The 15,606-nt window shown below is 33.8% G+C and overlaps 1 protein-coding gene across 2 annotated transcripts in view; it reads right to left on the bottom strand.

The window, feature by feature from the left end:
- The window catches only part of LOC136987697 (myocardin-related transcription factor A-like), a 107,629-nt gene that overhangs the window by 26,062 nt on the left and 65,961 nt on the right, over positions 1-15,606 (bottom strand). For both annotated transcript variants that reach the window (XM_067285456.1, XM_067285455.1), the window contains 3 exons: positions 4,320-4,589; positions 715-780; positions 546-601 (listed from right to left, as the gene is read on the bottom strand). In XM_067285456.1, coding sequence (XP_067141557.1) covers positions 546-601; positions 715-780; positions 4,320-4,476 — 279 coding nt within the window. In that variant the 5' untranslated portion in view covers positions 4,477-4,589. The remainder of the gene's footprint in view (positions 1-545; positions 602-714; positions 781-4,319; positions 4,590-15,606) is intronic.

Raw genomic sequence — 15,606 nt, 5'->3', positions numbered from 1 at the left:
CATTTTAACATAAATGGACTTAGGCCACTTTCAAAATAAACGACTCATATATATTAATCATATGTAAAACAAAACCCTATTGTACTTAGCTTGATTTATTATATTTTAACCAAAAGTGTATTTGTATAAAAAAAGTTGAGTAAACAAAAAATATTTCTCTGATAAATAATTTAGATTTGAAAATTGAAAACATTATTTTTGTACAAAAAACAGGCCCGTTATATTATGTTCGTGTTCTAAAAGCAGTGTCAATTGCTGTATAAGCACTTGTCAGATGATATAAATTTATTACTAAACTTAAAAATGAAAGAGTATATATGGTAAAATGAAATTAGAAAACATCAACAGTTCAATTTTGTCAAGAGCAATTTCAAATTACTTAGGTAAACTACAGCTTTTCTAACTTTGAACAGATGAATATTCTTACACTTTTCTAAGATTCGTAAGTAAATATGACAGTAGTATATAAAATTTTTAAAACAACAAAGAATAGAAAAGCCCTAATATTTGTTCATTATATAAATATTGATTTAAACCTTATTTACCTTTGCTCTTTCCAATTTTTGTCTCTGTTCATGGAATGCTGGAGGTGTTTTAAGTGCTATAAAAAGATTTGTAAATGAAACATTATACTAATATATAAAAGTTGTTATTACATTAATTTACAAATTAAAAAGTATTTGAACATTTTAAAAAATTCACAGTATTACTTACAAGGCATGATTCCTTGTTCTACTAACTGATTTAACGGACGTCTTAATAATAATTTCACTTTCAAAGCTACAATTAAACAAGCAGAGATTTTATAAACTATATTATCCTTTCACAATAATTATATCAATCTGATATTTTAAACAAATTACTCAAATACTTTATTTTAAGCAAATATCAAATATTAAGCATTTAAGCAAATATCTTATTCATAACACAATTTTGAAAAAATATTTATTTAAAACAACAGCTATTTTAAAAACAACAACTCAATTACTACTCTGAAATCAAATTCATTGTCTAACATAAAACTTCATATAGAAATGCATCTAAAAAAAATGCAAATAGAAGTTTTTATTCTTTACTTTTTAAATTTCCTAATAAATATACTTCAGAGATTTAGCTATTTTTTCTCATTAAAAGATGAAGTAATTCTTCTTGATATCAAAATCAAAATAATCAAATATAATATAAGCAATAAATATAAATGAACAACAACAATATGGGAAAGACAATGTGTTCTTCATTTCTTTAGTTTACGTACAAACAGGTGTAAATTTGATGTAAACATCTGTTTACATCAGATTAGTGATGGTTAGTTTAATTATTGATTAATGACAGAAAATATATATCAAATAAATATGAAATAAAACTAGAATTTTCAATGTTTTAATATTAGAAGTAATTGGACAGAATTGTGTATTATATATAAAACTAAGATATACTTTAAAAATTTTCCAATCAATTTCAGATTAATATTTTTAAAGCTTTTAGACTTTATCCTTCCATCAAAAACAAAATCAATGAAAACAGGCAAGCTTCATTTCCAAAATTTTTGAAATTTTGGAAATGTAATATACTGTCTATTTTAATTATACACATACAAACTATTTTAAGGAATACAGATATTTTAAGAAATTTATTTATATATACTATATATATAAATTTCTTAAAATACTTTTTAAGTTATTGGTTTTAAGTATATTTTTCTTAATACAATTACACAGGTTTGCAAATTTCAACTAATAAAAAACTGTTTGGATTTTGAGATGTGATTTTTACTAACAACTATCGATACAACTAAAAACGATCTGTTAAATGTTTCCATCACAAAATTTATAAAAGCATATTATATAAATATAAATAATAAAGTTTTAATTTATTTTAACGTGGAAAAAATTACCAATTTCAGTTTATTATTAGCATGTATGGGTACAAAAATACAACATAAGCCACTAAATAGCTTTGGTGCTATCAGTTTGCCCTAAAACTGTGTTTCGGGAACCTTCTCTTATGTTCTGCGTCTGGAATGTCCCTATGCATCATCCGTCATCATACTAATATCCTACTGTCCTTGCTATCTTCTTTCCGTCTCTTTAATGTCCTGATGGAATCTTTCATCTTGTTCTTCACTTACAGCTCCTAGATTTTCAGGAAAGTAATCCAAGTGCGAGTTCAGAAAGTGTACCGTTAGGCTCATATTGCAGCCCAGTTCATTGTACTTAATTAACAAGTTCTCTACTATTTCTTTATAATCGGGATCTTTATTGTTTCCTATAAACTTTGAAACTATTGCCTTAAATGCAATCCAGGCATTTCCATTCATTGCAGAAAGAAGTTCTGTGTCCGATATTGATTTCCTTATATCAGGTCCTGTAAATACAACTTTTTTTAGTTTTGCTTTGAATGAAGCTGGAAACTTTTTCATAAATACAAAAAGCAGTCTCCATCCTTTGGCCTTTATGAACTGTTTCATTAATTCCAGCTTAACTATGCAGCCCTTTCTCTGAGTTCACCAAGCTGCTCCTCACAATATTCTTTATGCCAGGTTGTAATTGTTTTCTAGGTGGCCATTGCTTTTTAACAACATAATTAAATAAATTATGGCTACTGAAATGTGTCACTAACATGGGCATGAAATATGCGAAGAAAGCATCTATTTATCCAATAAAAATGGTTTTGTAGAAAAATCTTATGTGATAGAGTAACATTTTTGAATTCAGCATAAAAAAGGATATAAGGATCACACAAAAAAAGTCAAACAGTTTTTTCACTGCAGACCTGTGTTGTTATTTTAAAAACAAAATTTTAACGTTAGTTCTTAAATATTAGTAATAGTTTAATAATCGTCATCTTCATAGAAATAATTATTTTATATTGTTTAGAACATTTCATTTCAGTTTTTAACACAAATTCTAAATAACTTGTAATTTGGTCAATGCTGATTTGTTATTTATTTTTATTATAAGCATAAAATTTTTTATTAAAACTGTCATAGAATGTGATTGAGATCTTTATAGGGTAATTACATTTGATCAGAAGCAGATAAAATAAATATTCTCCAATAATTAAATTTTGAGAATATAATAGTATATACCGTATATCTGTGCAGATAAGACAACCTTCAGATAAGACAAGGTATAAATTTTCGTCAAAGTTTTATAGTTTTAGCATATATCTGTCCTATAAGACAATCCCCAAACTATCAACGGCCTATGAATTTAGTTTAGATCAGCAGATCAGCGATCATCATCTGGATAGTAACACTGTATAGGAATTATGTTCTATTTGTAATTTTTTGAAAGAACTTCAAATTTTATTTTCTTGCATCTGGCAGCACTGCCTTGCAATTGTTGCAAACATTGGGCATTCGGGTAATGACCATGACCATTCATAAAAATGTCGTATGGGCTATTCTGTTTTGTGGATATACCCTATTCCCTACTAGTAAATAATTACAGTTTGTCCATTTACTATAATGGTTTTAATTTATATAAATTTCAATCTAATTTTTTTTTTTTTTTTGTATCTGTCCTATAAGATGACCCCAGATTTTCGGGGCCTTTTTTTATGATTCAACCATAGTCTTATCTGCTGAAATATGTGGTAATGTATTTAAAATAGCCTTCTTCTGCTCTTCAAAAATGATATGGTACAATAATAATTTCATAGTTCTAAAGTGCTTTTGAATAGGAACTAACAGTATCAAGTATATCCAATCACTGATTAAATTACAACAAATTTAGAAGTATGTTTTAAAATATTTTATTTATTTTATATTTTCTCTATTTTGATGTCATCAATGAGGCAAAAAAAACTCTACAAACAATTTCTTTGATCTTCAAAATTATATTGCCTATATAAATATTTGGCAACTTTCCAATTTTTTTTTTAAACTGGAAAATTGAGAATAAATGTAAGAATATTTAATACTGTCTACAGTTTTACTTTTATTACAAAAATATGCAACAACAGTTACGTTGAAAATATTGTTTATAAAACTTCATCCATACATTGTCTAAAAAATTTTTAAATTATAAAATTAAATAATGTTCTGAATCTAACTGTAATATCTGATTCTTTTCAAAAGTTCAGTATGTTTAAAAATGTTCTATATGAATAGAAGTAAGTTATATGTATGAAAAAAATTTTTCATATTTGCTGTTAAACCAAATTTTGTTAAGATTGTGTTTTTCTATACATATTGAATTTTTTGAATATTGAATCTTAATCTAATAAATAATTACTGAAATTTAAATTTCAAATATCTTGCCTAACCAAAAATTTTATTAATAGTTATTAGCATAGCATTTACTTATTCGACTTACATTCTTTATTTTTATCCATAGATGTTTGAAGAGAGGCATCATCTACTTCTGCTTTGGAATTATTTTCAGATTTTAAAAGTGGAATAATTGGTTTGTGGATTGAGGTTTCAGTATTTTGATTGGCAGTGTTGATACTTAATTTAATATTGTCAGCCATTGTATTATGATTTAAAGTATAATCTTTAAACCATTCAGGATAAATACTGATTATTGTTTCCAGCAAATCCTGATCGAGTTGAATTCCCCAATATACTTGCTTATCTCCTGTTCCTGCAAAAAGCAATAAATTGAAATATCTATTAAATGCAACAACAAATTTAAAAATAAATATTTTAAAAAAGACATGGTTTAAAATATTCTTCATAAATTAGACACAGGTCATAATTAGTACAAGTAATGAATTACATGAAAATATCATACTATTTAAGAAATGATAATAAAACCATGTGATTGGTTTCAACATACTGAATATATTTTAATTTAAAATTTTTACTGGACATTCTGCTTTTAATATAGTATAATAGCTAAGAATAATCAAAATGTATTAATTAACCAAAAATCAATTAAAATCAAAGAAATATAATATAAAAAGAAAAAAGATCATTTTAAAAAATCCAGTAAAATTTTAGTCATAACTGAGAACACTTGAGTCTTTACAGTTGATCTACTGGTATAAACAAACATTAAACAACAAAAATATATTTAATAATTATTTGTAAAAATTCTAAAAATAAAGATTATTCTCAGATTAAAAGAACGAGTAAAAAACTACTTTTTTTAAAACCGATTTCGAGTGATTTATATTAGCGAACAGATGATTAACTAAAAAGAAATACTACACTTCAACCATAACCAATTCTTGTTGTTTATTAGGTTTAAAAACATCCAAATGCATTTCACTATTGTAGCTTCCTCAGTGGATATCATAAAAACATATTTATCAGTTTCTAACATTATCAACCAAAGTTCAATTCTATATTGATTTTGTACGATTTTAACTCATACTAATCACACCATACATTATTTTTATTATTGCTGTCAGCAGATTGTCCTTTTCAAGCTAGCCACAGGTATCAACAAAGGCAAAGTCAGAACATAGCTACTGAAAAACCTTATTTTGCTCAGGCTATTGATTTATCTTGTATTTAAATAACATCTGAATATGTATCTTGTTTAGTATTGATGTTTCCTACTATGTTTTATTAGGCTTTACTAAGAGTGTGCACATGCACATACACAAATGCATGCACACACGCACACACCTAGACTTGTGTAGTCTATGTGGTATGATTCCTGGGCAAGAGAGAATTACAAATATATATCTTATGCATTTGCAACATGCACTTTATTTCATAGGTTAGTTTTAAATATTTAATAATTTTTTGCTACATATATTTTATTTTGTTTATCAATGAATGTGATACTCTTTTGCTTATGGATTATGGCTCAATCATAGTATACTTTGTGTGTGTGTGTGTGTGTGTGTGTGTGTGTGTGTGTGTGTGTGTGTGTGTTTTCTAAGACTAGACAGTCTGTGTTTGTAGTATGCTTACTAGTTGTTAACAGTGTATGTATCACTTAACAATATTCATAGTTACGCTATCAGTCTTCTAGTAACAGATTCAATATGTCCCAAGACATATAAATTAAACATTACAAAACTTTCAATTATTGTAATCAGAAATTTACTTATAATTATCTTCATATTATTAATGATAAGTTGGAATTTATTTAGATAAGTAAATACAGCCAGAACATAACAGTTCTAATAAGAACATTAGCACAATAGTCAGAATTAACTTAAATCATTCGATCATGTAAGATGTTTACTCTTAATACATTAAACATTCATTTTAATCTTGTACTCTACACTATACACAGTACTATAGTTTAAATTTTGATTTCTAGTACTTGTTACTTCATTTATAGACTAGTTATTTGCTGTTGAAGACTACTGTGATCTTCAACTAAGCTTAATTAATATACAGGTCTGTACTGTTTCTCTTAACATGATAGAAGAAGCAAAGATTTGCCTCTCAAGATAAACTTGAAATTTTAGAATGCAGTGTTTTACTTTGGAGTTCTAGTTCTATATATATATCTAATCTATATATCCAAATGAATGTATCAGCACTGGAATGAAAGGTATTGACTGCTTTAAATGTATGAGTTGCATTCAGCTGTGCTGTAGGTAGTGAGTTAAGTTAATCTGCTGTTGTATTCTTTTGTTATTCTGTTTTATTTGTGAGTTCTATGAGCTTGGCCTGTTGGAATCCTAAATATTTATAGACTCATCTTCATTCATGCATTCAATGTCATCTCTATTTCTGAATACAAAGTTTTCCGTCTTCAGAATTCCTTTTCTTATGAGCAATTTGGTATTTGTTTAAGACAGGCATTGCTAATAAATTGACTGCTATTAAGTTTGTAAGGAACCAAAGTCCGAGCGTTATTTTTTATTTTACTTTTATTTTGCCTATTATTCTATTTTTGTTTGGGGCTTATGTTTTGTTAGGACGAAGGTTTCCTCACCATTCACCTTCAGTAATTAAAAAGAGAAGAATTAAAACCCAACTCACCGACGAAAGAAAAGCGCCATAGGACTCACGCACATTTTCGCGCCCCGAGCGGCAAAGAATAGGTCCGCACCGAGAAGAGGGGGGGGAGAACCCACAAGCACGAAATAAACTCGCTAAACCTTAAGTAATAAAAAACGTCCCGGAAAGAATTGTAAAAACTAATAATGTAAAAGGTTAGTGAGTAAACTGTCGGAAAAAGGGCTGCCAGACGATGAAAAACGTTATTGTTAGCATTTAAGTATGTAAATGAGGGGAGTGACCGCATTAAGAATTGTGACGTCACCTCACACTATAAATCCCGAATCTCAAGTGAAGACGGTGAGGTGAATTCTGATAGCAACGAGCTTGGTGAGCTTCGCAGCAGTAATAGAGGTGTCCGATAGGATCTCGAGTAGTTCCAAGGTGATTTTGAAGTGATTCGAAGTTTGGATCGACAGTCTGAGAAAGTCTTGAGAGTTTAAGGAAATAGGTTCCGAGTATATTGAGGTGACGATTAGGATTTCTAGTTTATAAGAATTATTGTTATAAGTTAAACTTTTGGTTTTGTCGGATTCCCAAGGGGAATAGAGTTAAGTTAGACATAGATTTGAATTGAGAATTGTCGGGTTGACTTTGTTGAATTTCTTTGAATAAATTATTGTTTGATTTTACTAAATATTGTACATAGTTATTGCTAAACGATTAATTAAATCTTTGGTTTTTTTCTATTGACAAATATTGTCTTTATTTAATTCGGTGCACGCTTAAAGTCCAGGCCTGGCACGCTAACGCGAATCCGAGTAAAGTACCCGGTAGGTTAACGGTTGTTTCCGACACGGTAGAGTCGATAATCGTTGTAAATTAAAATAGTACTTTACAACTGGCGCCCGAACAGGGACTCTAAAGGTTAATATTAGACTTTGTTGCTTTCTTTGTTGATATTGACTTTAGCTTAGAGGAATAACACCTCGTAATCTCAAAAAAAATGGAAGATAGTGCACCAGTCACCCGAGCCGAATATAACCAGTTGCAACAACAATTGTCAGTACTGTTGCAACAAGTGTCATCCTTGTCAAACGCCGTGACTCATCTGACTTCATGTGTCACGTCTGGAATTGTAGAGCCAACAACACCGAACGTTACAAGTGCTGTACGGCCCGAAACTTCTACTCCGAGACAGGAAGTGCCTACATCTAATGCATCGATGGTCTGGCTTCAGACTGCACCGCCGCCGCCAGCCATCCAATTTAACGGTAGGTCAGCATTAACTGCTAATGATTTCTTGCAGGACCTCGAACAGCATTTCCTGGTAAACCAAATACCGAACACTAGATGGGTTGATACTGCCGCTAGTTGTCTTCGCGGTAGCCCAGCAATGTGGTGGAAGAATGAAGGACGCCACCGAATCGGCAACAGTTGGCCGTTGTTTAAGCGATCTTTTCTGGATCTTTACGCTCCTTTAGCTGACGAAGTAGCTGTCGCTAAAGAACTATTTAGCCGACAATACACAGGAACCAATGGAGTCGAGCAGTTTATATGGACCACAGTTCAGCTATACCGCACGTGGAGACCTTTAGCTCGGGATGAGGAAATTATACAATGTGTAGTTGCCCAGATGCCTCTTCCGTTACGTGAGTATCTGGAAAATCGCCGTTCTTATTCATTAAACGAGTTAGTACGTACTGCGAAAGAGTACGAATTTAGACGAAACGACCAAGGTTCTCCTGACAGTGCAAAGCAGATTAAGGACTGTCGAAAAGTAAGTAAGCAGCTAGAGCCGAAAAATTTTGCACCGGCAAAGTCACCCATGACCTGTTATTCATGTGGTGAGGTGGGACATTTTTCGAGGAATTGTCCAAAAGGGAAAGGACAAAATGATCAAACAAATGTCAAGACGCCCAATAGTCCCGAAAGAAAAGTAACCTGGAAAAGGAAGGGTAATGGAAAAAGAAAACCTTTAAACTAAACCGGAGACAGCGAGGGGAGGATCCTGTCTCCGATATGGATCCAAATACCTCCACCGTAGGACTAATCGTGAGTGAAGCCTCCAAGTTGCCTGAGGTAAATATTTTTATTAATGGAGTACTAACCTCAGCCCGGATTGATACGGGTTCTGACTTTACTTTAATCAATGAATTAGTGTGGAGGAGAATTTCTTTGCAGAATAGAAATATTCGGTTACAAGCAGGACCGAATTTTAAGTTAGCCATTGAAGGAGGAAAAGGAACCTCCATTGGAAAATTCCTGGCAAAAATCCAGATTGGAAGTGTTACCCTTCGACAGAGCGTGCGTAGTAGTAAAAGGACTTATAATGCCATGCTTACTAGGGCGTGATTTCGCCAAGAATCATAGAATAACAATGGACTTTAAAAATTTGACAATTTCTTTGGACGTAAGTCATCCCAAAGAGAGAATTTCACCTAAGTGGGACGAACTCCAAACCACTTTAAGTGGTGAAAGGTTAGTAACTTTGAAAAATGTATTATTGCAATACTCGCAACTGTTTACAGATAAGCCGGGACTAACTAATATGATAGAACATGAAATCGTCACTGACAAAGCGACACCAGTATGTGGACGTCCGTATAAATACTCTGACGTAAAGTTAAAGGAAATGAACCGCCAGATAGCGGAAATGTTAAGAGATGGTATCATCCAACCATCAAATTCTCCGTGGGCATCCCCGGTCGTCATGGTCAAGAAAAAAACGGGCGATTGGAGATTATGTATTGACTATAGAAAGCTAAATCAGGTAACAGTGACTGATAAATATCCTTTACCGATTATTTCAGAATTACTGACTTCGCTTAAAGAAGCGAACTTTATAACTACCTTGGACTTATCGTCTGGTTACTGGCAAGTGCCATTAAAGGAACAAGACAGACCGAAGACAAGCTTTATTACGAATAGTGGCTTGTATGAATTCCTGGTCATGCCGTTTGGACTCAAAAACGCCCCGGCAACATTCCAAAGACTAATGGACAAAGTCCTAAAGGAAGAAAAAGGGAAGTATTGCCAAGTTTACTTAGACGATATTATTATATACTCATCTACTTTTACAGAACACATCGAACATTTGACCAATGTACTCAAACGATTGGCAGCTGCAGGACTAACCATTAAGTTGGCTAAGAGTAACTTTTGCCGCCCAGACGTTCAGTACCTGGGATTTAAAGTCAGCAATAAAGGCATTGCGACGGAAGATGAAAAAGTAAGGGCCGTTCGAGAGTTTCCGACGCCCAGAAATACGAAGGATCTTAGCACCTTTTTAGGAATGTGCAGCTGGTACTGTAGATTCATACCTAACTACGCAACTATTGCCGAACCATTGTATCAATTACGGCGGAAAAGGAAACGATGGGAGTGGACGGAAGAATGCCGGCAAGCTTTTGAAAAGCTAAAAAGTAAGTTGATAACTGCACCTATTTTGCAGCTTCCTAGGCCAGGTGTGCCCTATACGTTATATACAGACGCTAGCACGGTAGGACTGGGAGCAGTGCTTTGCCAGGAGAAAGTCATTGCATACGCTAGCCGTACTTTAAACGCAGCCGAAAGGAACTATACGGCCACGGAGCTTGAATGTCTAGCCATTGTATGGGCTACAGAGAAGTTCAAAATCTACCTAGACGGAACCAAATTCACCGTCGTAACGGACCATTCTGCATTACGATGGCTTAATAGTTCTACATCCCTCTCAGGTAGGTTAATGAGATGGGCATTAAGATTGCAGGAATTTAGTTTCCAAATCCAACATAGAAGTGGAAAGGACAATCAATTGCCAGACGCTTTATCTAGACGTCCATTGGAAGATCCACAACTAAGTAACGACTCAGACATAACCGCAAAATTGTTAGCGGTAACAACATTTGAACGAGAGAAAGACCTTATAGACGCTCAACGAACTGATTCACAGTGGAGCGGACTGTACGATTACTTAGCGACTGGGAACTTACCAAATGACCCAGCCATGTCAGCAGAAATAGTAGGTAAGTCATCCCATTACCGGCTAGTAAATGATGTTTTATATTATAGCCGGAAAACAGATGACACTGGAGGTTACAGACCAGTAATTCCGTACAACTTACGAGAGGATGTATTACAAGAACTACACAATCATCCCACTGCTGGCCACTTAGGTGTACGAAAGACTACGAAAAAAATACAACAACGTTGCTATTGGCCTGGAATGAGAAAGGACATAAAAGAATATGTACTAGGATGCCATACATGCCAGATAACGAAGTTCGACCAGAAGAAAACGGCCGGACTAATGCAAGTCCCCGAGATAACGGAACCAGGGGAAAAGGTAGGCGTAGACATTATGGGACCCTATCCCAAGTCCAACAAAGGTAATCAGTATCTTCTTGTTATGGTGGATTATTTCAGTAAGTGGGTGGAGATTTTTCCCCTGCGGAAGATTACCGCGGAAAATGTGGTAAATTGTATGTATAAAGAATACTTTTGCAGGTATGGCATGCCAAAAATCTTAGTATCCGATAACGGACCCCAATTCATATCTCACCTCCTAGCGGAAGTTTGTAACCGCACCGGAATTAAGCACATCCTGACGACGCCATATCACCCTCAGTCGAATTTTACGGAAAGAACGAACCGCACCTTGGGTAGGATGATTGCGGCATACATCGAAAGGAACCACAAAGAATGGGACACCCACATATCGGAATTTGCGCTGGCCTTACGAACTTCAGAACAGGATTCGACGAAATATACGCCAGCTAAACTACATCTCGGGAGAGAGATTGCACTCCCGTGGGACCGTCTAACGGCTTATCCAAGTCGCCCTACGACTATTAGAGAAAAATGGGCAGAATTACAACAGATAAGAAAACAAGCCCGAGACAACGTGCGAACTGCACAACAGAAACAGAGAAGGGCTTACAATTCACGAAGACGGCCAGATACATTCAAGGTGGGTTCATTAGTTGTCTTAAAAGCTCACCCTATTTCTTCTTCTAGCCGACACTTCAGCGCTAAATTGGCACCTAAGTGGTCAGGACCTTACGAGATCGCTAAGATTATCTCACCAGTAGTTTACGAGATAAAAGATCCCCACACTGGGGCCAGCCACGGAAGTCAACACATCGCTAATCTGAAGCGATACACCCTTTTTCCAAAGAGGAAAACTACTACACCCCTACTCGCAACCAATAGGGGCAACGTTAGAGGATCACACTCCGTTACGGGATCGTCGATGGATCACGGAACCCGAGCGCCGTCCATCGCCAGAGCTAGACCGTCTGGAGTCATCCAGCGACGATTACGACCGATGCAACGAGTGGATTACAGACAACTCGCCGGTCTCACCAGGAAGCCGAGAGCTCAAAGATAGAGAAGGAAACCAGAGGTATATATTTTTCTTTACAGATGGTCCTTGACCAAATTAATTGTAATCCAAGGGTCCCTAGAAGGGAAAGGATTTTGGCTACGGGGGGGAAAAAAAAAAAAAAAAAACAAATTATTTTTTTGTTTTGTTTTTCTCACGATGACGGACTGGAGTAACCACATACTAAAACCATTAACAATGCTAAATTATAACCCGACAATCAGTCCGTAGCGTAAGAAAGATGATAATCATCGTTAGAACAAAATTTTGGGTTAACGTTTCACCCTGCTCACGCCAAATTAGAGCGTGAAAATGGCAACAAACCTTGGAACACGAAATGAGCACATGTCAACAGTTTCCCCTCTATTGTATCATTACGTTAGAATAAAGTTACTAAGCAACGAGTCACTCTCGCTTATGATAAATCATTGTAAGGGACGGATTCCTTTGTAACCTGGCAGCAATTGTAAATAAGGCGCACTACTTAAAAGAAAAAAAGAGTTGGAGGATTTTGGCAGTAAGTAAAAAGAGAAATAACTTTCTCTTTACTCTAAAGGGGAAGGGGTGTAAGGAACCAAAGTCCGAGCGTTATTTTTATTTTACTTTTATTTTGCTTATTATTCTATTTTTGTTTGGGGCTTATGTTTTGTTAGGACGAAGGTTTCCTCACCATTCACCTTCAGTAATTAAAAAGAGAAGAATTAAAACCCAACTCACCGACGAAAGAAAAGCGCCATAGGACTCACGCACATTTTCGCGCCCCGAGCGGCAAAGAATAGGTCCGCACCGAGAAGAGGGGGGGGAGAACCCACAAGCACGAAATAAACTCGCTAAACCTTAAGTAATAAAAAACGTCCCGGAAAGAATTGTAAAAACTAATAATGTAAAAGGTTAGTGAGTAAACTGTCGGAAAAAGGGCTGCCAGACGATGAAAAACGTTATTGTTAGCATTTAAGTATGTAAATGAGGGGAGTGACCGCATTAAGAATTGTGACGTCACCTCACACTATAAATCCCGAATCTCAAGTGAAGACGGTGAGGTGAATTCTGATAGCAACGAGCTTGGTGAGCTTCGCAGCAGTAATGAGAGGTGTCCGATAGGATCTCGAGTAGTTCCAAGGTGATTTTGAAGTGATTCGAAGTTTGGATCGACAGTCTGAGAAAGTCTTGAGAGTTTAAGGAAATAGGTTCCGAGTATATTGAGGTGACGATTAGGATTTCTAGTTTATAAGAATTATTGTTATAAGTTAAACTTTTGGTTTTGTCGGATTCCCAAGGGGAATAGAGTTAAGTTAGACATAGATTTGAATCGAGAATTGTCGGGTTGACTTTGTTGAATTTCTTTGAATAAATTATTGTTTGATTTTACTAAATATTGTACATAGTTATTGCTAAACGATTAATTAAATCTTTGGTTTTTTTCTATTGACAAATATTGTCTTTATTTAATTCGGTGCACGCTTAAAGTCCAGGCCTGGCACGCTAACGCGAATCCGAGTAAAGTACCCGGTAGGTTAACGGTTGTTTCCGACACGGTAGAGTCGATAATCGTTGTAAATTAAAATAGTACTTTACAAGTTGTCATCCTTTTAGGTCAATTATGAGTAATATGGCTTATTAAAACATGAAAAATATTTATAATTTCCATGAAAATATAATTTCATATTTCAACCATAGAAACTGTTGACTATCACTGTAGGTTGTTAATGCTGTGCTGTATGAAATTATATGAGAAAAGACAAAAAGAGCACAGGTTGATGTTGAACAAGTAACAAAAAATCAGAATGTGTGCTCTTTGTGTCAACAGTTGTATCTTGATTATGTCGTTATTTTAAAAATTGTCATGCTGTAACTGAACAATTTCAATTATGTGCACAATGTAAGTATGCCAAAGAGAAGCAAAATTTATAATTTGTAAAATGAATGGAATTTAAATTCTTTTTTTTTTGTTACTGTAAATAGCAAATGCTGCTATGGTTGTGTTTCGTTATGCAATGCTGCTCAATCATTACACTGCAAAGCATTTCTAAATGAATTGCTTCATGTAGCAAACCATTTATAAATATTCGTTGCAAAGAATTGCTGCAGCAAAGATAAAGCAGCTTTTATGTCCACTACACATGTAAAGCAAAATAGACTCTCATAAATGTGATATTATGCTGTGAAAATAAAAGTCAAAGTGACTGTTGTGATAAAAAATATTATGGGAAGATTAAGGATTAAATATACTCAATTAAATTTTCTAAAATGACTCTAAAAGCAATCTAAAGAATAGGAAAATACTATATCTTAAACTAATTATCTATCTTCTGTCTCTCTACTTTGTTCACATTTTCAGAAAAAGAAATGCTCAACTCTTTATCTCTCTTTTTTGTTATATTGTAGTTCTTTAACTAAAACACTACTTTTGGCTGTAACTGGAATTATAGAATAGATTATAAGGTGTGTTTAGCTCGAGTGGAAAGTGTTTCTAAACTATAATGCAGCGACCTGCAGCAATAGCTGCTCATGACATCATTTTCACTACACACTCACTTCATAAAGAAGCATGGCCTATTTAGTTTGTGCTTTAATATCTATCAAAAACAGGCTTCTGGAACGTCAACAATTATGCAATAAATTAATATTTGCAGTGTAATTTTATAAGAACAGGTTAATAATTTCTAAAAGAATAAAACTATGATGACTGTTTATTAATACTTTAGACTCATTAAAGGTTATCACATCCCACTATAAGTTAGTCAAGCCTGATTTAGGCCAAACTCCATTTCCATGTCAATTGATTGATTGTGTAATAATTTTTAATAGATGATTTAATTGTGTTTCTGTGGTTGCATAGAGTTTTATGTCATCCACATACAGGAGGTGAGGTAAACACAACAAAACAAAACACAATACATATTATGTTTTCATTGATGGGTGTTATTCTGTATATGTTTTTGTTAGTAACTGTTGTTAAGGTATTGTGTCAGTGAGTGTTTGATTTTCAGGGTGATATATAGTATTTTTGTATATTGAGGTATCTGTTCTGAAACTTGTTATTTGATATGGTTGAGTGCTGTTTGTTGAATAAGGTTGATGTGTGTAATTGTTCTGTTCTGACCAATAATCCTTTGTTCTTTAACCGTGAAATGTGGGCATTTTTGTGTGACTTTTCCATATAGATGATGCCTATATGCTATTAGGTCTTTTTTGAGTTTTATGATAGTGTATTAAGTACAAATGATGAATTCATTCATTTCTTCCACTTCATCTGTTGATATGGTTTTCTGGCCTTGTTGAATTGCCATTAAAATGTATTGGTTAAGTTTGAGAGTGTTATCCATTGTGTATAAGTGAAGTGATGATTGTGATACAGTAGTTATACTTGAGCCAGTGCAGTACT

The sequence above is a fragment of the Centruroides vittatus genome, unplaced genomic scaffold, assembly GCF_030686945.1.
Source record: "Centruroides vittatus isolate TY-2023 unplaced genomic scaffold, ASM3068694v2 scaffold_2569, whole genome shotgun sequence".
NCBI lineage: Eukaryota > Metazoa > Arthropoda > Arachnida > Scorpiones > Buthidae > Centruroides > Centruroides vittatus.
This window is presented reverse-complemented; position numbering and strand designations above follow the sequence as displayed.